This window comes from Protopterus annectens, chromosome 14.part0 (genome assembly GCF_019279795.1).
Source record: "Protopterus annectens isolate FY-2018-M chromosome 14.part0, PAN1.0, whole genome shotgun sequence".
Classification (NCBI taxonomy): Eukaryota; Metazoa; Chordata; order Ceratodontiformes; family Protopteridae; genus Protopterus; species Protopterus annectens.
The window spans coordinates 124965580-124990597 of record NC_056748.1 but is presented as its reverse complement, the minus strand read 5'-3'; the positions used below and the strand labels follow the sequence as shown (position 1 = coordinate 124990597).

General features: G+C 43.3%; 1 protein-coding gene across 1 annotated transcript in view; it reads left to right on the top strand.

Moving 5' to 3' along the window:
* Positions 1–25018, top strand: part of LOC122788886 (pulmonary surfactant-associated protein D-like) — a 533542-nt gene that overhangs the window by 82809 nt on the left and 425715 nt on the right. Inside the window, exon 2 of the mRNA XM_044055829.1 lies at positions 3182–3370. Within this exon, the coding sequence (XP_043911764.1) occupies positions 3205–3370 (166 nt within the window). The 5' untranslated portion in view covers positions 3182–3204. The remainder of the gene's footprint in view (positions 1–3181; positions 3371–25018) is intronic.

The window sequence follows — 25018 nt, the reverse complement described above, 5'->3', positions numbered from 1 at the left end:
TGGCCTCTTTGAAGAGGTGGAGTCCTCAATTCTAACTTCCTGGGTCCTTTCTGTGAGCCAGCTAGCTATCTACTGGGGTGACATATGGGTTTGTATCTAACCTTTTAAATTTGTCAACAATAACTGAGTGGAGTATTGTGTCAAATGCCTTGTTCAGGTCAAGGTAGGCAGTGTGAACCATTTTGCCGTCAACCATTGCTTTGATGACCTTCTCAAAGAAGTCCACTAGGTTGAGAAGGCATGACCTGCCATTGATAAAACTAAATTGGGTTGGGTCTAGTGTCTGGAGGCTTCCTATGTCATTAATGATCATTTTCACGATAATTTTTCCATGACTTTGTATATGAGATTAGTGAGACTTATGGGTCTGTAGTTTCCAGGGTCTGTATATGGCCCACCTTTGTGCATAGGGATGACTGTTGCTGTTCTGCATTCATGAGACACAAAGCCTGTTTGGAGGCTACAGCTAAACAGAAATTCCAGAGTCCCTGAAAGGTCATGTTTTATGCTATTTAGAAAGCATCCTGGGATATTGTCTGGGACCATTGATGCAGTATTCTTGTCCTTGGAGAGAGCATTAAGGACCTGTTCCCTAGTGATAATGGGGAGAGTTATATTTCATGGTATTTGCTGAGGGAAGGTTGAGGGGGAGAGAGGGGTGAAGTTGGAGCTGAATTTGTCGGCCAGTAGGTTTTCTACATCTTCTGGATCAGTATAGGTGGATACTTAATTCTACAAATAATTGTAATATTTTTGTCACATGGTCTTTCAACCATACTAGAAATGTAACCCTATAATTCCTCTCATATTTATATTTACATGTAACTAGGCTTAATCTGTGGTTAAACTATCTGATTGATGTGTGTCATTTCCCCTTAGCAATATACTCACTCTCCTTTTCATACCTATCAATCTCTTAGCGCAAGAAATTTGGACAAAGTCTAAAATAATGTCAAGACAAAGGTTCAAAAATAGGGACTGATCTTAAATATTGCTTTTATAAACTTAGAAAGTTGCTAAAATAACAGGATTTGTGTTAGCATGCATTTTCTGAAAGTTTGAAAATCAAAGTTTGAAACTCATTATTTAGTGACTTCAGTCCTCAGTGATTTGCCAGAAAACCATAAATTTTATGAGGAACAAACCAAAAATATGAGGGAAAAATCTGGACATTCTTTGAAAATACGGGCAGGTGAGAGGTATGCCCTTGTTACTTATTTGTGCCACATGTCTCTAATTTATATAATTTTTCTATTTAGCTTCATTTGTCATAGGTAGATAAACATTTTTCACCAAATTTTTCTAATGTCACTAGTAACTAGAACTGTTCTTATGGCTTCCCTCTCCAAAAGGATTTAGAAAAATCAATACTATAAACTATTTATATATAAATCTTTCTTATAAAATGTAATAATTTGAAGTCACTTGTAATTATATGAGAATAAATCTTCTGTGGAAAAAATTACAAATATTTCACATATTTTACATATCATTTCTGCAAAATGATATGTAAAATAATCCAGTTGTCATCTCAGTGTACTAATTGCAAGTAGTAATGCCTTAATTTATTTAAAACATATCAGGAATTAACAATGCATATTAGCGAGCACCCACTCTATCAGTAAAGCTTTTTTTACAGTTATCCATACATTTCTTAATGTTAAACAGTTAGTGTGTTTTTCATAAACTGTCTAATGAACATAAGCCAATAGTTTTTTGCCACATGAACTTTTTGAAATAAACTGCCACTGTTGCTTGTTTTTCTCATCTTGGATCCATTTTTGACAAACCCCTTAGATATGTATTCAGAAAAGGATGTAGTCTCAAAGAAATAATTGAAAACAATCTGATCAGTGGTGGTATGGCAGGCTTGGCACATTTAAATGTCTTTTTTGCCAACAATGCCCTTTTATTGCCAATAAATCTGAATTGTACATTAACAGTAGGGATAAATATATAGCAGCAAAATCTTACTAAAATTGTGACACCAGATGGATAGTGTACATAGCAATGTGTGGAAAGTGCGAAGCATTCTATGAAGGCAAAATTGAATGAAATCTCAGTTAAAGGATCTAGGAACATACTTGCAACATAAGAAAAGAGACCCTTAGAAATGTACTTTACAAACATACATTAACATGCCCACATGCTAATTTTACATTTTTCATGTTAGAAGAAGTCCCCAAGGATATTAGAGGTGGCCCATGGGAGACCCAACTTGAATATAAAGAGGTTTAGTGGCAATTAATGTTAGAGGCTAATAGGTGGTTAGGTTTAAATGATATGGTCTCCCTTGCCCCAGTTTTAAAATTAAGATCTGCTAAGCTATAAACAACAGCTTTTTATATATGTATGTCCATATTTTAAATGTGTTTTTTTCATCCATATGTTTACATATTTAAATATGGGCTTTGACATTAACTGTTTAACACAAGTTTTTGTCTTTTTATAACGTCAGCATTAGATGGTGCTATTATCTACATTTATACATTTTATAGATACTCTCGAACATTCTTTACACATTTAGTAAGTGTATTTTTTTACTGCTTTTTAATTTTTTTTATATGTATGTATTTTTGTATGTTTGTATTTAAGTTTTAATATGTAGTCTATTTAAAACATTTAATAGCATTTGATAAACAGTTTTAGAGGTTTACCACACATTGTTTTTTAACAATACTTTTAACATCTTTTCTATTAGATGTAATTAGGTAGTTTATTCAATTAAGGTTTAATGGAATGGTATATATTAAGGGTCGTGTTGCTGCATCTGTTGTCTGAGGAAGTCTGTGATACTACTGACGAAAACGTACTGTTTCAGCGGTTATGTGGTGTTGTTGCTGGCAAGGTGGTCGTGCTACAATAAACTTTATATCAGTGGAAACGGCTAACCTGGTGCTCTTTTTGTTTTATTGTTTTTTCTCAGTAAACATATCTTGTGGACAGAAATAAAAAAATCATATAACTGGGACAGTCAACAGAATTCATACATATCCACAAGTTTAGAAAACTAAATACATCTGTTTCTCATAAATGCAGCCGAAATCTAAATGCATTTGAAAAAGAGCAGGTTGTTCTATGTCAAAATTGTCTGTACATCTCTGTAGTCCATTTAAGAAAAAAGAGTTCACAACAGTAAATTTAGTCTTTTTGTGAAGCTAACTGTCGTCACTTCTTGCAGGCTCCTAATTTACTAGCTGGACCATGCATCTTCTGCATCCATTCAGTATTTTCACAGCTGCAATGATGCTAATAACAGCTTCTTGTCAGTCTCCTGCAAACCAACCAACATGCATTGCAGTTCAGGGGATACCAGGAATACCAGGATTACCAGGAAGAGATGAACCGAAAGGTGACAGTGGAGATGCAGGTACAGTAGCCTAACATGGAGAAGCTTTTTTGTGAGTATCTGGCTATAGCTTTTCTTAGAGTACTTGGCTGAAACAGATTTTATTCTAAATCCCTTTCAGTGTTAACCCATGTATTTATCTTGTGCAATCTGACTAGGTGTCTAGGCTACTCCATTAAATATTTTGCATCCATAGCTCCAATATACATAAATATAACAATTCAGCAAACTGCTTGTGTATACTTCCCAGTCTGTGTGCAGTGTGTTTAGTTTTTCTATATCGCACTTAAATTGCAGAATGTAAATGAAGTTCAGAGAGTAAGGTTACATCTTTAATCAGTGGGTGAGAAAGTTTGGATTGTATTACAATGATGCAGTCCATTTTGCATGACAATATTCAAGGCATGATAAGTAGTGTGTAGGACCGCTACTTATGAAAATGCACCTAAAAGGCCTAGACATAATTCAATAAAAACACTACGCTAGAGGTTGGTCTGGCCAAAGTTACTTAAATTTAGGCTAAATCTACCTGTGATGTACACATTTACAAAAACTACCATCAGAACAAGATTAGCAGTGATAACTGAAATCATACTAAGCCACTAGGGGAGTTGCAATGCATTTCCAGCTGTATATCAGTGAGCATTTTGTTCCCCAACCAGGACATGGGAATTGCCCTGTTTTAGTGTCATTTACCAGCTATCTCAGCTACAGGGCAATTCTCAAATCACTGAGCCTGCAGACACACAGAGCTGTACGTATAAACTGCTTTACAGTCTCGGGCCTGACTTACATATAAACAGATACATATACTTGATCCCAGACTAGGTTAAAACAATCAACAGAAATAGATAAAATGGTTCTGTAACTCACCACTACTGCTGTCTGAGTACAAGTGCTGTCTGATGAACAAGTTAAGTCCACCATGGTCATAAATGTAGTTGCCCAGTGTCATTACTCACAAAGAACCAATCACAATTAGTGGCACATTGTGTGAAGTATGCTTGAATAGGAAATGAGCTGCATGCATGGTCAAAACACTGTGAACTATTTGGCTGCTTTATGTGCAAAAGGGATCCCACATTAGTGTAGCATTTTCGCCTTACCTGAGCAAACAAAAACTTTATGAGAATATCACTCACACACACACACACACACACACACACACACACACACACACACACACACACACACACACACACACACACACACACACACACACACACACACACACACACACACACACACACACACACACACACACACACACACACACACACACACACACGCACACACACACATACACAGACACAATCTCACACAATGTCTCTCAAACACAGAGACACAAAATTTCACACAATCCCTGGGATTCATGAATCCATTTTTTCCATGCAGGAACAGTATAGCCATTCCTGCACAGAATATGGCTGCCGAGCGATCCAGTAAACAGCTGATCTGACGTGTACGAGCGTGCCTACATTGTTTCTGCATGGATATAACTGCAGAATGCTAATTACCTCATTTGCTGGTGAAAACCATGCAAATGAGGTGAATTAGCAGTTCACCAAGCAGCCAGGTATCCGAGCAGGAACAGTGTTATTTGCAGAAATGTATTCGGTTACTAACCGAATACATTTCTGCAAATAAAACGGAGGCATGACAGCTCTCAAAAAAGCATGTAGTACAGTTGTTAGGCATGCCAGTGGCCAAATATATGGCCATTGGCATGGAAAACCATTTCTTTTTTATAAAAATCAAACTTTTTTTGGCCGATCTCAGCCATTTAAGCATAGGGCAGCAACGTGCAAATGGGGTTTGAGGAAAAAAAAAAAAAGGTAAAAACTAAATTTTAAGGGAAATCTGCATTTTGTCATTATGGTCTATGACATGCAGAATGAAAATACCAGGGAACAGTGGGTGTCAAGGGGAAAGGCTCTGTGTAAGTGCAGTAAATATGGACTAAGGCAGTGGGGTATGCAAATGAGGGGAAATTTATTGAATCACAGAAATTTTCTAAGTCCCAAACTGCACCTAACTGTGTAGGTGCTCTAGCATGATGGTGTAACTAGGAGGAGCAACAGACATGAAAAGGGGGTGTGTAAGGCATGTTGTAAGCACATTCGAGTGCAGACAGATGCAGTCTGGGGGTCATGCTGCTCAATGTTAGTTCTAATTGTGAAAACGCACTTGCTCGAAGCACTCCTTAAAATGGAGAACACTGACATTTGTGCTGTAACAGAGACCTGGTTCAAGGCAGCAGAAAAGCACCCCATGCACTATCAAGCTATAAAACTCATTCCACACCTTTTGGCCCCAGAACTTGGACCGAAGCTCCAAAGCCGGTGGTGTTTCCATATTCATAAAGGATGTACACACCTCCAGACTGGTAGCCCAACATAATGCATCAGAGATACTTCAGGTGCAGCAAACATTGAGTAAGACAGTGATTCAGGTCGTAGCCTTCTATAGGTCCCCAACCATGTCCCAAGACTCACACTCCATGTTCCTAAGCACCCTGGAAAATATTAGGGTCCAACCTAACACTCTCATACTGGGTGACTTCAACTACCCCTCCATTAACTGGGAAAACTACTCATGTACCAATGCACTTGCCCAGCATTTCCTGGAATTCATTAATTCTAGTGCCCTGGACCAGCTCATTCTTACCCTGACTAGAGGTAGCAACATCCTTGACCTGGTCATTAATAACATGGGGGACCATTGCTCTACACCAGTATTCAACTCCTCCGTGGTTAGATCTGACCACAAACGAATCACCTTGGAAATTCACATCCCTCCCACTCCCCACTCCACGCAAAGGTAACCATCACGAAAAACTTCTTCAAAGCTAACTTTGGGCTCCTAAAAACAGAGGTGGCTAACTTCACAGCACCCATGCAAATGGAGAATAGTTGCATGACCGCCAAATCATACACCAATGCACTGTATGAGCACATACACAAATGCAAGGATCTTGCCTTACCAAATAGAACCAAGACATTCTCCTCCAAAAAAAGGAAGCCAATCTGGTGGTCCTCTACCATAAACAAACTCTACAACAGAAGGAGGAAACTGATGCAGAAGAAGGTTAAGTCCCAAGACTGGAAAAAAAAAAAAAGTTCAGATCCCTCATTAAATCCTCTAAAGCTAGATATGAAAACAGAATTGCAGCAGATAGTAAAGACAATCACAATACTATAGCTATGTAAAGAGTCTCCACAGCAATACCCAGATTTGCTCTGAGCTACTGCACCAACATATATTGCTAATATACTGGCCAACAGATTCAGTGTCAAATTTACCACTCTCCCCCCAAAGGACCAATCGCAATACCAGCAGATTGCCAGGCATGCAGTATTACTGCTGAATAGATTAAAACAGCACTGTCCAAGGCCAAGAATACAGCTTCTATGGGACCTGACAATATCCCTGGCTGTGTACTACATGAACTACAGAGTGAACTGGCACCTCACCTGTGTGCCCTGTTCAATCACAGCCTCACCTCAGGCTTTGTCCCTACCAAATGGTGCACTGCTGCAGTCATCCCTCTCCACAAAGGAGGAGCAACTACAGACCCTTTGAACTATTGCCCATTAGCCTGACGAGTCTAATATGCAAACCTATGGAACACATCATCATGGACCTAATAAACAAGGATATAGGGAATCTCCAAACTCTGGATCCCACACAGTTTGGTTTTGTGAAGGGTAGATCATGCCTGCTCAACTTGTTTGACTTCTTTGAGTCAGTCACCAGAGCTGTGGATGAAGGCAACATGGTTCATACAGCCTACCTTGATCTGACCAAGGCCTTTGATACCATTCCCCACTCAAGAATCATAGAAACACTCACTAAGCTAAGCATCAACCCCTATATCACTAGATGGGTTGCAAACTGGCTTACATATAGAACCCACAGTGTGAATGTAACTGACTCCAAGTCAGACTGCTGACTGACCAGTCACAAGCGGAATCCCACAGTGTTCAGTCCTGGGTTCTGTCCTGTTTGGTATGTACTTCTCTGAAGTCCAGGCCAACACAAAGAGACTCTGGCTGACAAAGTTCACAGATGATTGCAAGTTGGGAGCTATTATTAACTCCCCAAGAGATGTTGACATCCTACAAAAAGGCCTCACTGAGACCAATGACTGGTGTCAGAACCATGGCCTTAAGCTCAATGCCAAAAAACGTGTCATCATCTCCTTTGGGAAAAACACAGTTCCCAAGAATTACCACATCGATGGTAGTCCACTGAACACAGACGGTGTTATAAAAGATCTGGGAACACAGGTTGACAGCAACCTCTCTTTTTACCACCTTATTGCCACTGTGGTCAGAAAGTCCTTCTATGTGGCACATCTCATTATGAAGGGTTTTGCATCCAGGAAGAAAGAGGTTATTGTCTCCCTTTACTCTTCCCTCATTAGGTCAGACATTGAGTACAATGCCCCATTTGGCATGTACCTCACTAGACACCGGCAACAACTGGAGAGGCCACAAAAGTACCTCACAAAGAGGATCCTAGGCCTTTAACACTTGTCCTATATGGACAGCCTCAAAAACTCCAACTATTCTCTGTCTCATATCGGGTCTATATTATAAGATCGATTGTTGAAAACAAACAACAAATGGTTGACACCATATGGTTGATGTCTTCAAACGTCAACCTTATAAAATGACAAAAAAAAAAAAAGAAAAAAGTACCCTAATGGATTTAAGCAGGGGGCAAGCTCCAAGCACCCCCCGCTACTTAAATATACCAACACCGAGACTGCACTACATTGTAGTAAATGGAAATCTCCCCTTAATGGGGATTTCCATTTACACGCTCGAGATTCTGAGCATTCGATATTCTCGTGTCGACAATGTAAGATTCGACATTGTTGGCTTTTGAGAATATAATATAGACCCCTCATATCGCCTGCTTAGAGATGATCTCTGCTTGACTTACAAAGCCATGTCTGACCCAGCTCTGTTAGAAATGCTACATCTAAAGAAATCCCAATCCCTCCGCACCACATGCTCCAGAGACCTCAGCCTCATTACCACAATCAACAGAACTTGCTGGGGGGACAGGATCATAACCCAGAGACTCCCCATGCCATGGAATAGATTTCTGATACATGTCAAACAGAGCACATTACTAGCCCTCTTCAAGAGATCACCCTAGTGGTTCTACTTGTCAAAGGCACTGCTAACTAAGGTCGGATGGCAAGATGCCAGGGTAATCCTATGGGCTAGGCTTGTAAAGGCTCCAGGGCCATTAGCCTAGTACAAACCTATGAACTTAAGGTGCAGAGATAAGCTTAGCTAAGAGCAGCTAAACAAGGGGGTTTGTCTGAGGCTGTATTGTGTTATTCCATGAACTGAGGAGCATGTTCATACCCAGGGGAGGGCAATTTCTTACTATTTACATTAGCTAAGTGGGTTTTCACAGTGCACACCTGGTGTAAAAAAAATGTAAATAGCAGGACTATTTACATTTGGGCAGCAGGTTTATGCAGCATGCCTTGGGGCTTAAAAGGGGAGGAAATAGGAAGGAGAAAAAGGAAAAAAAAGGAAAACTACCAGAATTAAAGCAATCAAGTACAAATAACATAGCTGGCAGGTGGAATGCATGATAGTCAACCAATCAAACAGGCAGCATCTGCAGCACATCAGTATAAAGTATGGAAACACCTTACAGTGTGTTTTTTCCCACAAACACTGCACCAGTGGTGTATACATGTGAGGGAATTTTAACTGGAAAAATGATCGGGCTGACATTGCTTTTATCCATCAATACGTGCTAGAGGCTGACGGTGGAGAGAAGGATAATACTGACAACTGCCACAGACCAAGGAGAAGAGTGTTCAGACCCAGGGTAACTTACCAGGGTTACATGATCTGGAGATAGTAGAGTGCTGCATGGTGGACAAAGACATACTTCAGCAAATCAGCGAGCTGTGCCGACCTCAACTCAGACCTAGAACCCATCCTAGTGGATACCAAGGTATGTGTAGCCTTAAGAATTCTAGCTACAGGTACTTTCCAAAGACCTACTGATGACATTATGGGGGTCTCACAAGCATCTGCATCCAGGGTACTCCACCATTTCTTGGATGCCATGCGATCAAATGCTGGTGAGCACATTTACTTCCCCAGCACCCGTGAGGAGAGGACCAGCAATATGCGTCTCTTCCACCTTGTAGCAGAATGCCCAGAGGTACTGGGTGCCATAGACTGCACCCACATCCACATCAATGCACCACCCAGTGAACAGGGTAGGGTCTACATAAACCACAAGGGATTCCCCTCCATCAAATGCCAGGTCATGTGCAATGCCCAGGGCATTATCATGAATGTGTATGCTGACAGCCCTGGAAGCGATCATGACTCCCACATCTGGCATTTGTCACAGCTGTACCAGGCATTTGCCAGTGGGGGAATCCTGTATGGCCATCTGGTGGGAGATGCTGGCTATGCACTGGAGCCATGGATGATGACACTCATCAGAAATGCACACACCCACACAAGAATGCCATAATGAGGTGCACGCACAAACCAGGATCATTACAGAGCATGTGTTTGGGATGCTCAAGTCACGGTTCCGCTGCCTTGACATATCTGGTGGAGCCTTGCAGTACTCCCCAGCCACATGTGCACACATGTTCATAGTATGTGCCATGCTACACAATATGATCCTATGGAAACAGCTGCAGCAGAAACTGCATGGGGAAGGGCCACACAGCCCACCACCATTGCCAATGTCCCCACAGGCACAGAGGGACTCACAGGAAGAGATCCCTGAGCCTGCTCCCGTAGGCAGATGGAGGTGTGCCAATTATGCTCAGGCCTTGGCAAAGGGACAACGCATAGCACACACACTGACATTGTAGGGACCCCAGAGACTGACACCTCTCTGACTCACAAACAGTAAAATGGATGGCACACATCACATTTCCTGTAACTTACCATGTATAGGCAGTGCTGTGTGTATCCAACATAGGCAGCCTTCAAGCACTGTACTCATAACTGCTGCAAGCACAAGGTAAGTCTGTCTTCTTAACAATAAATGAATGGATTAGTATGTTCTGCTAGCATATCTATGGTAATGCTGCATGCATGCAAAGAAATGGGGTGGTCTACTGGGATAGCAGCACACAATTGACAGCGATGTGGGGCACCAGGAAATGTCTGGCCAAAACTGGCCACCACACACTATGCAGTAGTACCCAAGGTGGCTAACCCCACTGCAGTATATGTGTGGGGACAACTAACTTGGGGGTCAAGAGTTACAGGCATGGATGTCAGGGTGGGGGTCCCATAACCACCACTCACATCCAGACAGCAAGTCAGCTGTAGAAAACCACGGAAAAATGTCTGGTAAAGACACACAAACTGTGGCAATGTTGAAAACTCCTTACAGACTCACACAGTTATAGCACAGCAGGACCCGCAGTTGTAGTAAGGCTATGAAAGGTAAGAAGTCTGAAACTCAAATGTATGCCAATACAATCTGACCTGGGATCTTTACTGATATGCCTCTAGTCCCCAAGACAGGGCACAATAGTATGGTAAATGGAACCAAAATGTAAAGCAAATATCAGCACAGTCTGTGCAAATGTGTACAGTTGACAGGTGTGGCCCCCCATATACCCACACAAATGCAGTACCATGTATGTTTGCAGGTAAATAGCAGCATAGCACACATTGGCAGAGCTGTATCAATACCCATGAAAACATGTTGCCTGTCCACAATATGCAGGGGTCAATGAGCTATGTGTATCTGGAGTTAATACTGTCTGGATCTGGCCAGCACATTCTCCTGGCAGTTGTCTTGCCCTAGGTACAGTGCTGCCTTTGACAGGACCATGTGCAGATAACTGCAGTGCCAACTGATATGTGTGTGAATGACACCCACTACTCTGCCACTGCCATACCTGGAAGTCACAGTGCTGTGTGGGATATACTACACATATTAGTGACATCTTGAAGGATGTGTAGCTGAGATGCCAAGACTTTTGTGAATATAAGAGCTCTGTGGTACTGTTGCCAGTGGTTATTCTCAATAATCCTTTTTTATTATGTTTGCTTTTACATATAGGTTCATAGGTTCATACTAGGCTATCTGCCCTAAAGCATTTATAAGCCTAGCCAGAGTGTGTTTGGCTTTCGCCACCCATTTTAAATGAATTTTGCTATGCCCTTTTTCGAGGTTAGTATACTGTGCCTCTGTCTAACAGTGACACAGAAGTGATACCCAGGGTAAACCTACTATTTCCCATCCACTCATCAAGATTCCTCTTGAAGAGAGTCAATGAGGGACTCTGCCTAACCTGGACTGGGATTTTATTCCAGAGTGAAGGGAGCCTCTGGGTTATGAATCTGTTGCTCCAGCATGTCCTATTTATTTCAGTGCTGAGGTTCAAGTCTCTAGCACGAGCTCGATGGGATTTGGATTTTCTGAGGTGCAGCATGTCCATTAATTCCGGGTTGGACATGGCTTTATACATCAGGCACAGATCGCCTCTGAGCAGGCGGTATGCCACTGAGTAGAGCTGGAGTTTCTTTAACCGGGCAACATATGGCATCTGTTTGAGCCCTTTGATCCTCTTGGTGAGGTACTTTTGGGGTCTTTCCAGTTGCTGCAGGTGTCTGGTAAGGTACATCCCAAAAGGGCATTGTACTCAATTATGGGCCTGATGAGGGATGAGTAAAGAGGCAGGATGACCTCCCCTGATCTAGATGTGAATCCCTTCATGATTAGGTGGGCTATATAAAATGTTTTTCTAACCACTTTGGCCACGTGGTTGTCAAATGAGAGATTGCTATCAACTTGGGTCCCCAGGTTCCTAATTACTTCTTCCGTACTTAATGGATTACCACCTATGTGGTAATTTGTGGGCACTTTGTTTTTGCCAAAGGGGATGACTATACACTTTTTGGCGTTTAGCTTGAGGCCATGGCTCTGGCACCAGTTGTCTGTTTCAATGAAGCCCTTTTGTAGGATGCTTGTGTTGGCTGGAGAGTCTATTATGGAGCCCAGTTTGCAGTCATCTGCGAACTTGATCAGCCACAGTCCTTCCGTGTGTTAGCCTGTACCTCTGAGAAATATATACCGAACAAGAGAGGTCCCAGGACTGAGCCTTGTGGGACGCCACTTGTAACTGGTTTGGAGTCTGACATGGCTCCAGCAATTCTAACCATGTGGGTTCTGTCCTTGAGCCAGTTTGCAACCCATCTAGTGACATAGGGGTTTATATTTAAGCTGGTGAGCTTATCTATAATGCCCGAGTGGGGTATTGTATCGAAGGCTTTTGGAAGGTCCAGGTAGGCTGTGTGGGCCACCTTCCCCTCGTCAATGGCCTTGGTGACTGTTTCAAAGATATCGACCAGGTTTAAGAGGCAGGATCTGCCCTTAACAAAGCCGAACTGGGTAGGATCCAGTGTCTGTAGGTCCCCAATATCTTTATTTATGAGGCCCATGATGATCCTTTCCATAGCTTTGCAGACCAAGCTAGTCAGGCTTATGGGGCGATAGTTTCCAGGATCCGTTGAGGCACCACCTTTGTGTAGAGGGACCACTGTTGCTGTACGCCACTCTTTGGGTACATATCCTGTAGTAAGGCTGAGATTGAACAGTAGTTTTATGTTTGGGTTTAGTTCTTCTTGGAGTTCATGTAGGACACAGCCCGGGACACCGTTTGGTCCCATTGATGCTGTATTTTTTGCTTTGGAGAGGGCGGCTCTTACCTGAGCATCTGAGATGTCAGGGGGGCAGTACTTTGCTGGGATAGATAATTGCCCTTTTGGTGGGGAAGGGGGGGGGGTTGTGCTGAACTTGTCAGCTAGGATGTTGGCAATGTCTGTGGGTTCGGTGTATTTTTTGTCATTTTGGACTAATTCTGAGCATATCTGGGAATTCCCACCCAAGTTCCTAACATAACTAAAGAAAGCCTTGTGATTATCCTTAGTGTCCTCTGCAATTTTTCTCTCGAAGCTGGCCTTAGACGATTTTATGAGTGCCCATAGTTTTTTGCTAATACTGATCAGAGATGCCTTCCCTTTTTGGGATTTTGCTCTATCATGTAGTAGCTTCCTCCTTCTATTGTATAGTTTGTTTATGGCTGGGGTCCACCAGACAGGACGCCTAACTTTGGAGGATTGGGTCTTGGTTTTATTTGGGATTGCATGATCCATGCATTCCTGAAGGTGTTCATAGAATGCATTTATAAAGGACTCTGCGGTCTGGGCCGTATTTTCCACCAGCCCGGGGGCTTTGAAGGATTCCACCTCGGTTTGAGGAGTGTGAAATTTGCTTTAGAGAAGTTTTTCACTGTGGTTTTCTGGGCAGGGTCTGGGGTCGGGATGTGAATATCTAGTGAGATTAGTTTATGGTCTGATCGTACCAGTGTGGGATACACTTCTGGTCTGGAGCATAGAGTCCCCATGTTGGTGATGATCAGGTCCAGTATATTTTCCCCTCTTGTGGGAGTGGCAACAAGTTGTTCCATAGCATTTGCGTTTATAAATTCTAGGAACCTTTGGGCTAGGGTGTTGGAGCTAGAGTAATGCTCCCAGTCTATGGTTGGGTAGTTGAAGTCACCCAATATAATGGTGTTTGGAGAGACCTTCATATTTTCCAGTGTTCTCAGGAAGGCCGAGTGGGGTTCCTGGGTTTGGGAGGGTGGTCTGTAGTAGGCTATAAACTGGAAGGCAGTTTTACCCACTGTTAGTTGCACATGGATAGTCTCTGATGCTTCGTGCTGTGCCACCAACCTGGAGGTGTGGTTATCTTTGACGAATATTGATACTCCCCCTCCTTTTGTGGTTTGGTCCAAGTTTTGGGGCCGAAAAACATGGTATGAGGTATAACCTGGTAGTGCTGGGGTGCTCTCTGGAGCCTTGAACCAGGTTTCTGTTACTGCACAGATATCGATGTTCTTCTTGCTAAGGAGAGTTTTGAGTGCGTGCATCTTGAGGTTTAGACTTCAGGCGTTGAGTAGCATTACTTTTAGTTTCTTATCCCTTGTGATACCTATGGAGGTGGGTTTGTCTTTTGAGCCTTGCCTAAAAAAGGCACTATGGGGGTGGCAAGAGCCTTTGCCAATATCTGAAAGCCCAGGGGTGACAGGTGCAAGCCATCCCTAGCGAAGCATTGTGGCTTGTCGAGCATGTCATCCCAGGCAGACAGGCATTGGATCCCTTTTGAATGACACCAATACTTAAGCCAATTGTTGAAATTGATCATCTTGTCTTCATATTGTGGCATCATTCTTGGTGAGGGTAAGATGCTACTCAAGGTCAGGGTCATACCGGCCTGGGCTACATGCTCAGAGAGCTCCTCTATGTCTCTTTTCATGTATTCCAGGGAGGTACGTCTCTGGTCATTCACACCAGCATGGACAATGACTGAGTCATATTTGTACTTGCCTTGGAGTGACCTGAGTGCTTGTGTTATGTGGTGGATCCTAGCACCCGACAGGCAGCTCACCATGACCTTCTCCTTGTTCAGCCTGGTGAGCGGGACGTCAGTGTGCCTGACGATAGCGTCACCTATTACAAGTGTATCAGGTGTGTTGTTTAGCCTTAAGGGCTGTGACTGTTCGGAACACTGGCTTTGTGAGCACGTGTTTTGTTTTGGGGTAGCGGTTGCTTGGGTGTCTGCTTTGGAGGTCTCTGCTGCTTAGGCAGATTTTTATTTAGAGCCTCCGAGTATGGTTTTGTGTGTTTATGTGTTTGGTTTGCTGTCGTGGTAGGTCTATGTGAAACTGGAATTGTAGTGAGTGTGGTTTCCTTCTCCTCCTGACTGGTTACGCCAGTACTGAGTTGAGAGAGGTTAGCCTCCAGTTTGGCTATATGGTTGCATCTCTCACATGTGTTGGAATTTGTTGGGAGGAGGAGAGGGTTGTCTGTGTACATGAGGCAGTTGTAACATTGCCTCAAGATTCCCAGATTTACCAGCTGGACCGGAGAGGAGATTGACAACTGACCTTTGGACATGCTAGAATAGTATTGGGAATTCCTTTATAATTGAAAAAAAGGGCCAATGGGGAACAAAGTACTCAAGGGGAGTTTGTGAGGGTGTAGTGCTTTTTAATTTTTTAGTGCTGACTTATATAATTGCCTTAGTGAGCAAGTGCCAGGCTTTAGAGTGGGAATAGGGTGTTTATTATGAGAACTAGATCAGTTCTAAGGGAAAAAGTGAAGAGCAGACTTTGTGGAGCCGAAAATAGTTTAAACCCAATTAAGCGGCGCTGCCCGATACTGCACTATGCACAAAATCGTGCAAAGCCGCGCTAAAGCGGGTTTTATATAGGGGGACCTGAAAGAGCTAAAAATTGACCCAAAACGGTCAATAGACTACCAGATTCTTGTGCTGGGAACACTCCTCCAGGGAAAGATAGGCTGCTCCAAGCTCCCCACTGCCACTGGTGAACAAAGAAGCCTCCCTTTATCCAAGAAAGGAAATGGGCAACACAGGAACTTTCCAAAAGTCCAGAATACAGCAAATATATATATAATGGACATGCCTGCACAGTTGAATGCACTCTGTACCCACACCCATAACTCCCAACCTCTGACAGCAAGATGTCTGGACAAGGGCAGAAATAAAAGTGGAACAAAGGCACATTGATAGGCATGTGTTGTAAATATTGCCCTTACATACTGAGAAAATTGGTAGGGTGAGGGGTTTGCAGGAGCAGGAATTGTCTGAAGGTTACGTATTCCGAAACAGTAATGTCTATTATTTTGTAACATCACACTTCAATTATATGTAACTATCTTGCCAGAAAAACACAAGTTTATGTAGAAAGGATGAAACCTCTAGCCAAACACCTGGACAATCTGCCAAAAACTGTACAGGTGAGAGGTATGCCCATATAAGGGTATGGCATCTCAGGTCAGAAAGAAACCACACAAGCAGGAGATCCCCAGACAGTATATCACCAGGTTGCTCAACTGGTTACACAGCCATGTGTCATTACTACACTGGCTGTAGCCACTCCTCACTAATGGCCATGTTGGACAAGAATTTACATAGCTGCCCTCATAGGGTCATAGGTTCATAGGTGTGTACTAGGCCAACGGCCCTGGAGCCTTTACAAGCCTAGCCCATAGATGTGCCCTGGTATCATGCCATCATTAGGTCCCAGTGCCTCTATCAAGTAGAGCCACTGGACTGATCCCTGGGGTGAGCTTTTTATTTCCCATCCACTCATCAAGAATTCTCTTGAAAAGGGCCAGTGAAGTTCTCCTCTTGACATGTATGGGAAGTCTATTCCAGAGCATGGGCAGTCTCTGGGTTATGAACCTGTCCCTCCAGCATGTTCTGTTGATTGTGGTAATGAGGTTGAGTTCCCTGGAGCCTGTGGTGCGGAGGGATTGGGATTTTTTTAGGTCTAACATTTCTAACAGGGCTGGGCCAGACATGGCTTTGTAAGTCAAGCAGAGATTGCCTCTTAATAAATGATATGAGACAGAGAAAAGCTGGAGTTTTTTGTGTCTGTCCATGCAGTGCATGTGTTTAAGGCCTAGAATCCTCTTCATGTGGTACTTTTGTGGCCTTTCCTGCTGTTGCAGGTGTTTAGTGAGGTAAATGCCAAATGGGGCATTATACTCGATGATTGGTCTAATGAGGGAAGAGATGGTGACCTCTTTCTTCCTGGATACAAAACCCTTGGTAATGAGATGTGCCACATAGAAAGACTTTCTGACCACAGTGGCACTGTGGTGGTCGAAGGAGAGGTTGCTGTCAAGCTGTGTCCCCAGATTTGTTATAATGCCTTCAGTGTTCAGTGGGCTATCATCAATGTGGTAAATAGTGGGAAATGAGTTTTTTTGCAAAGGGAATGACAATGCATATTTTTGGCATTAAGCTTAAGGCCATGGTTTCAACATCCATCGTTGGTTTCAGTGAGGCCTTTCTGTAGGATGTGTACATCACCAGGGAAGTTAATAATGGCTCCCAGCTTGCAATCATTGGTAAACTTAGCCAGAGTCCCTTCATGTTGGCCTGGATTTTTGAGAAATAGATGCCAAACAGGAGAGTATCCAGGACTGATCCCTGTGGGATTCCACTTGTGACTGGACAGTCAGCAGTCTGACTTGGAGTCTGCTACTTTCACAATGTGGGTTCTATCTGTGAGCCAATTTTCAACCCACCTAGTGATATAGGGGTTGATGCCTAGTTTGTTCAGTCTATGAATAATCCCTGTGTGAGAAATGGTATCAAAGGTCATGGCCAGATCAATGTAGGCTGTATGATCTGCCTTGCCCTCTTCCACAGCTCTGGTGACTGACTCAGAGAAGTCAACCAGGTTGAGTAGGCATGATCTAGCCTTCACAAAGCCAAATTGTGTGGGATCCAGAGTTTGGAGATTCCCTATATACTTATTAATTAGGTTCATGATGATGCGCTCCATAGCCTCACATATCAGACTCATAATATTGGTCTATGCATCATACAACTAGTATTCCTCTGGTAAGTCACTATGATGATCTGAGGATGTCTGGCACTAGGTAATGACACAATATTTTGCATGTTTCAGACTACAGATATGTCAGAAAATGTCTGCTAAACAAAACAAGTACCCTGAGGAAAGTCATGTGTACTCCTGAGAGGTATGGCTGTAGAACACAAAACCCTGTAACTGGAGTACACCTATCTCTGGAATGGAGTCCACTCTAACTATAGAAGGTCACACTGGGCATGCTCCTACACTTAGAGAATCACAGGATATGTTGGAACCCACATCAAAATATATGATTGTATTGTGTACATATGTTCGTGCACACAGACAGCTATGTACACCTCAACTGTCCCCACACAGGATATGTTGGAACCCACATCGAAATATATGATTGTATTGTGTACATATGTCCGTGCACACAGACAGCTATGTACACCTCAACTGTCCCCACACACACACACACACACACACACACACACACACACACACACACACACACACACACACACACACGCACACACATGCACACACACATCAGACAGGATTACCCTCAGCTAGCTGTAGGTGGCCCATATGTGATATATCTGTATCTGTTGCATGAGATACACACACATATATATGGGCAACAGATAACAAATGTCAAGCATACACACACATAGATGTGGGGAACTGAGAGACAGACAGTGATACAGAGAGAGACACAGGTGGAGAGTGTCAACACACGAATACCTTGAATGGCATACAGTGATGTCCTGCCTGTGGACAGTGGCATACCAGTTGTAAACAGTTGCATGTGCCAACAAAAAAGGTGAGCCCCACTGTGTAACAGTACCGAAGTTGGGGTTATAAAATCACATAATCTGCCTGTGTTGTGTGTGTGCATGTGTATGTGTGTGTGTGTGTGTGTGTGTGTGTGTGTGTGTGTGTGTGTGTGTGTGTGTGTGTGTGTGTCCGTAGGTCTAAATATTAGGAGACTCTTCCCACTCAGTACACTTCACATTGCCTTACTTCACAAGATCTGCTGCTTTCATTCACCTTCGAAGTACCATTGGACACCAATCACCCTTATAAGCTCTGTAGCTTAGTGCATGCAATAACTGCGTAACACTATAACACAAATAACTAGATAGGTAGGGGTGCTAATCTCAATACTGGCAACTGTGTGTGTGTGACAGTTGTGTATGTGAGAGTGGGGAACCATGTGTTTGTTTGTTTGTAGGTGAAACAGTTTTATGCCATTCCCACCCACAACACTTCTCGGTGCCCCACTTTATCACTCCTGCTGAGGTCATTCCCCTTATCAGCACCTTTGGCCAATTGTTAACCCAATAAGCTCCATAGCATATGTGATAAGTGCATAACACTATAGTACAAATCATTAACTAGACACGATTTCTAATCTCAGATCTGGCAAATGAGTGTGTCTGTGTGTGTGTGTGTGTGTGTGTGTGTGTGTGTGTGTGTGTGTGTGTGTGTGTGTGTGTGTGTGTGTGTGTATGTATGTTTGTAACAGTATTTTGATAAGTCTCCCACCGACTGCCCTACTTTGTCACTCCTGCTGATGTCATTCCCCTTATCAGCACCTTTGGCCAGCTGTCAGCCTAGTAAGCTTCATACGGTGTGTGGTAACTGCATAACACTATAGTACAAATCACTAGCTAGACAGGGGCTGTAATCTCAGATCTGGCAAATTAGTGTGTGTATATGTTTGTAAGAAGATGTATTTTGATGTCTCCCACCCACTGCCCTACTTTATCACTCCTGCTGATGTCATTCCCCTTATCAGCACCTTTGGCTAGTTGTCAGTCCAGCAAGCTCTGTAGTGTGTATGATAACTGCATAACATTATATTATTAATAGCTAGGGGTTGTATACTCAGATCTGGCAAATGTGTGTATGGGTATATAAGTGTGTGTGTGTGTGTGTGTGTGTGTGTGTGTGTGTGTGTGTGTGTAAGTGTGTATGTTTGTAGCAAGATGTATTTTGATAAGTTTTACGCCCACTGGCCTTCTTTATCAGTCATGCTGATTTCATTCCCCTTATCAGCACCTTTGGCCAATTGTCAACTCAGTAAGCTCCATAGTGTGTGTGTGATAAATGTTTAACACTATAGTACAAAAAAATAGATAGGCAAGGGTTCTACTCTCAGATCTGGCAAATCTGTAAGTAAGTGTGTATGTTTGCAGGAAGAAGTATTTTGATATCCTGATGTCACTCCCTTATAGGTTCATAGATGTGTACAAGGCTAATGGCCCTGGAGCCATTACAAGCCTAGCCCATAGAAGTGCCCTGCCATTCTGGCATTCAATGTTAGTTTCCAGTGCCTCCATCAAGCAGAGCCACTGGAGTGATCCCTGGGGTGAACTTTCTATTACCCATCCACTCATCAAAATCTCTCTAGAACAGAGTCATCTAGGTGGTTTGCTTGATGTGCAGTCTCTGGGTGAGGAACATTTCCCTCCAGCATGTTGTGTTGATTGTGGTAATGAGGCTGAGGTTCCTGCAGTGTGTGGTGCAGAGGGTTTGGGATATCTTTAGATGTAGCATTTCTAAAAGAGCTAGGTCAGACATGGCTTTGCAGTTAAGAAGAGATTGCCTCTAATTAGGTGATATAAGACAATGAATATCTGGAGTCTTTTGAGTCTGCCTGTGTAGGACATGTGTTTAATGCCTAGGATCCTCTTTGTGAGGTACTTCTGTGGCCTCTCCAGCTGGTGTCTAGTGAGGTACATGCAAAATGGGCCATTATACTTGATTGGTCTAATGAGGGAAGAGTACACAGAGATGATGATCTCTTTCTTCCTGGATGAAAAACCCTTGGTAATGAGATGTGCCACATAGAAGGATTCCCTGACCACAGTGGCAATGTTGTGGTTAAAGGAGAGGTGGCTGTCAACCTGTGTCCCCAGATCTCTTATAACACCTACAGTGTTCAGTGGACTCCCATTGATGGAGTACTTAGTGGGAACTGTGTTTTTACCAAAGGGGCTGATGCATTTTGTGGTGTTAAGCTTCAGGCCATGGTTTCCACACCAGTCAGTGGTCTCAGTGAGGCTTTTCTGTAGGATATCTGCATCACTTGTGGAGTTAATGATTGCTCCCAGCTTGCAGTTGTCTGTGAACTTGGTCAGCCAAAGTTCCCTTGTGTTAGCCTGGACTTCTCAGAAGTAGATGCTGAACAGGAGAGTACCCAGGAGTGATCTCTTAGGGACTCCACTCATGACTGGCTGGCAGTCTGACTTGAAGCTCACTATTTGCACAGTGTGTGTTCTATCTGTGAGCCAATTTGCAACCCCCTAGTGATATAGGGGTTGATGCCTAGTTTGATGGGTTCATCAATAATCCCTGACTGAGGAATGGTATCAAGAGCCTAGGCCAGATTGATATAGACTGTATGCAGTGCCTTACTGTCATACACAGCCCTGGTGACTGACTCAAAGTCAACCAGGTTGAGCAGGCATGATCTCTCTTTCACAAAGCCAAACTGTGTGGGGTCTAGAGTTAGAAGATTACCTATATGTTTGTCGATCAGGTCTCTGATGATGGACTCCATAGCTGTACATATCAAACTCATCAGGCTAATGGGCTAATTCCCAGAGTCTGTAGTTGGTACACCTTTATGGAAAGGGATGACTGTAGCAGTGTGCCATTTGGGAGGGACAAAGCCTGAGGTGAGGCTGTGACTGAACAGAGCACACAGATGTGGTGCCAGGTATCTTTGTAGTTCATGTAGAATACAGCCAGGGATAATTTTGGGTCCCATGGAAGCTGTATTCTTGCCCATGGACAATGCAGGTGTAACCTGGGTGGCAGTAATCCTGGATGCCTGGCATTCTTCTGGCATTCTGATTGTTTCCCTAGGGGGAGATAGGGGTAAAGCTGGCACTGAAAGTGTTGACAAGAATGTTGGCAATATCTGTTGGCTCAGTATAGGAGTTAGCATTGTGTACTTGAGTATTGCTGTGGAGGTTCTTGCTATAACTATCAAAGGCTTTGTGATTGATGTCAGTGTCTGCTGCAATTCTGCCATCATAGCTGGCTTTAGATAATTTCATGAGGGATCTCAAGTTGTTTTTAAGACTAATAAGGGAGTTTTTCCACTCTTGGGGCTCCACCTTTTTCTGCAACAGTTTCTTACTTCTGTTGTACAGATTATTAATGGCAGGGGACCACCGGATTGGCCTCCAGTGTTTGGAGGAGAGTGTCATGGTTCTGATGGGTATGGCTAGTTCCATGCATTGATGTACATGTTTGTACAGTGCATTTGTGTATGATTCGGTAGTCATGCAGGTATTTTCCATTGGCATGGGAGCTGTGAAGTTAGCCACCTCTGTTTTTAAGAGTCCAAAGTCAGCTTTGGAGAAGTTTTTCAAGGTGCTTACCATTGTGGGGGTGTGGGTGAGATGTGGATTTCCATGGCGACTACTTTATGGTCGGAGCTGACCAGGTAGGGAATGACTACTGTTGTCAAGGAACATTCCCATATGTTAGTAATCAGCACAGGTCAAATATGTTGCTTCTTCTACTGGGTGTCAGAATGACTGGTCCAGGACATTGGAACTGATGAATTCCAGGAAGCGTTGGGCCAGTGTATTGGTGCTTGAGTATCTTTCCCAGCTGATGGAGGGGTAGTTGAAGTCCCCTAGCATGAGACTGCTGGGTTAGACCTTGGTAGATTCCAGGGTGTTGAGGAATGTGGATTGAGAGTCTAGGGACATGGATGGAGACCTATAACAGGCTATGACCTGGATTGCACTATTACTCAATGTCAGTTGTACCTGTAGTATCTCGGATGCATTATGCTGTGATTCTAGTCTAGAGGTGTGCATATCCTTTATTAATATGGAGACACCACTGCCTTTGGAGCTTGTGGTCCATGTTTTGGGGTTGACAGGTGTGGAATGAGTTATAACCTGGTGGTGCAGGGGTGCTGTCTCCTGCTGTAAACCAGGTCTCCATTACAGTACAAATGTCAATTTGAGGAGTGCTTTGAGTGGCTGCATTTTGAGATTTAGATGTCTAGTATTGAGCAGCATGACCTTCAGATTCCATATATGTATAGCTGGTAATATGATTTGGAACACCACCACCTAAAAAGGCACTATAGGGGTGGCAAGACACTTAGCCAGTACCTGAAAACCCAGGTGTGACAGATGCAGGCCATCTCTGGCAAGCAAGCCATTGCAGTCTTGTCAATCATGTCATCCCAAGCAGACAGATACTGGATACCCAGAGAATGACACCGGACACTTAAGCCAATTGTTAAAGTCACTCATTTGTTGTTTGTACTGTGGTATCATTCTAGGTGACAATAGTATACTGCTCAGGGCTACTGTCATACCTGCCTGGCCCACATAGTCTGAGAACTCCACCATGTCTCTTTTCATGTAGTCCAGAGAGGTATGTCTCAGGTCATTCACGCACACATGGACAATGACAGAGTGATACTTGTAGTTTTTGTGGCATGACCTCACTGGGTGTGTTATGTGTTGGATTCTGGCACCTGATAGACAGCTGACTGTTACCTTCGGCATGTTCAACCTAATGAGTGGGACATCTGTGTACCTCATGATTGAGTCACCTATGATTACTGTATCAGGCAAGGTGGTTAGCCTTAGGGGCTTAGACTGAGGGGCACACTGTGTAGGTGAGATATGTGTCCTGTGGTTTTCTGCTGTCTTATGGTGGTCGAGTGTGTGTCTGTCATGGTGGTCTCTGCTGTTTGGGTAAATGTCTATTGACTGCCTCTGTGAAGGTGGGTATGTGTTTTTTGTTTGTATGGCAGAGCTATGATAGCGGGTGTTCTGGAGGGGTATGTGTTCCATGTGGTGTGGTGCAGGTGTTGACCCTTCTCCTCATGACCAACTAGTCCAGTCCTCACTGAAGAGTGCATATCTTCCAATTCGGTGATATAGGGGTATCTCTCACAAGTCTGACCATTGGGAGTTTTGAGGAGATGGTTGTCTGTGTACATGAGGCAGTTGCAACAGTGCCTCAGAATGCCCAAGTGCACCAGGTTGATGGGCAAAACCAAAGAGAACTGCACTTTAATCATGCCAGGAGGGGTGGTCATAACTACTAAGTACTGGAGCTAATTCTGTGAGGAACAACTACTGCTGATGGCTGTCAGGTGTGCTAGAATAATTGATACAAAAACCTGTTGAAGTGCTAAGCTATTAGCCTATTTGAAGTGCAGAAGAGAAAGACTTAGCAAGATCTAAGGGAAAAACTGAAGGCAGACTTTCTGGCACCTGTAATAGTTTACCTCAGCTGTGCAGTTATCAGCACCTTTAGCCAGCTGTCAGCCCAGTAAGCTCTGTAGCATGTGCGATAACTGCATAACACTATAGTACAAATAACTAGATAGGCAAAGGTTCTACTCTCAGTACTGGCAAGTGTGTGTGTGTGTGTGTGTGTGTGTGTGTGTGTGTGTGTGTGTGTGTGTGTGTGTGTGTGTGTGTGTGTGTGTGTGTGTGTGTGTGTGCGCGCGCGCGCATGTGTGTTTGTGCAAGAATCATATACTGTGTGGGTTATACCATTTTGAGTTGGTACCACCTTGTAAACTTCACATCACCCTACTTTACTAGGCCTGCGGTTGTCATTCATCTTAAAAGTACATTGGGATTAGGTGAAATCATATAAGTTCTGTGGTGCATCTGATAACTGCATAACACTATAGTAGAAATAACTAGATGGCAACTGTGTGTGTGTGTGTGTGTGTGTGTGTGTGTGTGTGTGTGTGTGTGTGCGCACGTGTGTGTTTGTGTGAGAATCATATACTGTGTGGGTTATACCATTTTGAGTTGTGTACCCCCCTGTAAACTTCCCATCACCCTACTTTACTAGGCCTGCTGATGTCATTCACCTTAGAAGTACTTTGGGACAAGATGAAATCATGTAATCTATGTGGTATGTCTGATACCTGTGTACCACTGTAGTAGTAATAGTTAAATAGGTAGAAGTTGTAATCTCAATACTGGCAACTGTGTGTGTGTGTGTGTGTGTGTGTGTGTGTGTGTGTGTGTGTGTGTGTGTGTGTGTGTGTGTATGTGGGTGAAGATCATAAATCTAAACCTACCACCCTAGAACACAAAAAAGGAAAAAAACTAAGGGTAATGCTGCTCAATGCCAGAAGTCTAAATCTCAAAATGCACTCGAGGCCCTTCTCAGTATGGAGAACATCGATGTCTGTGCAGTGACAGAAACCTGGTTCA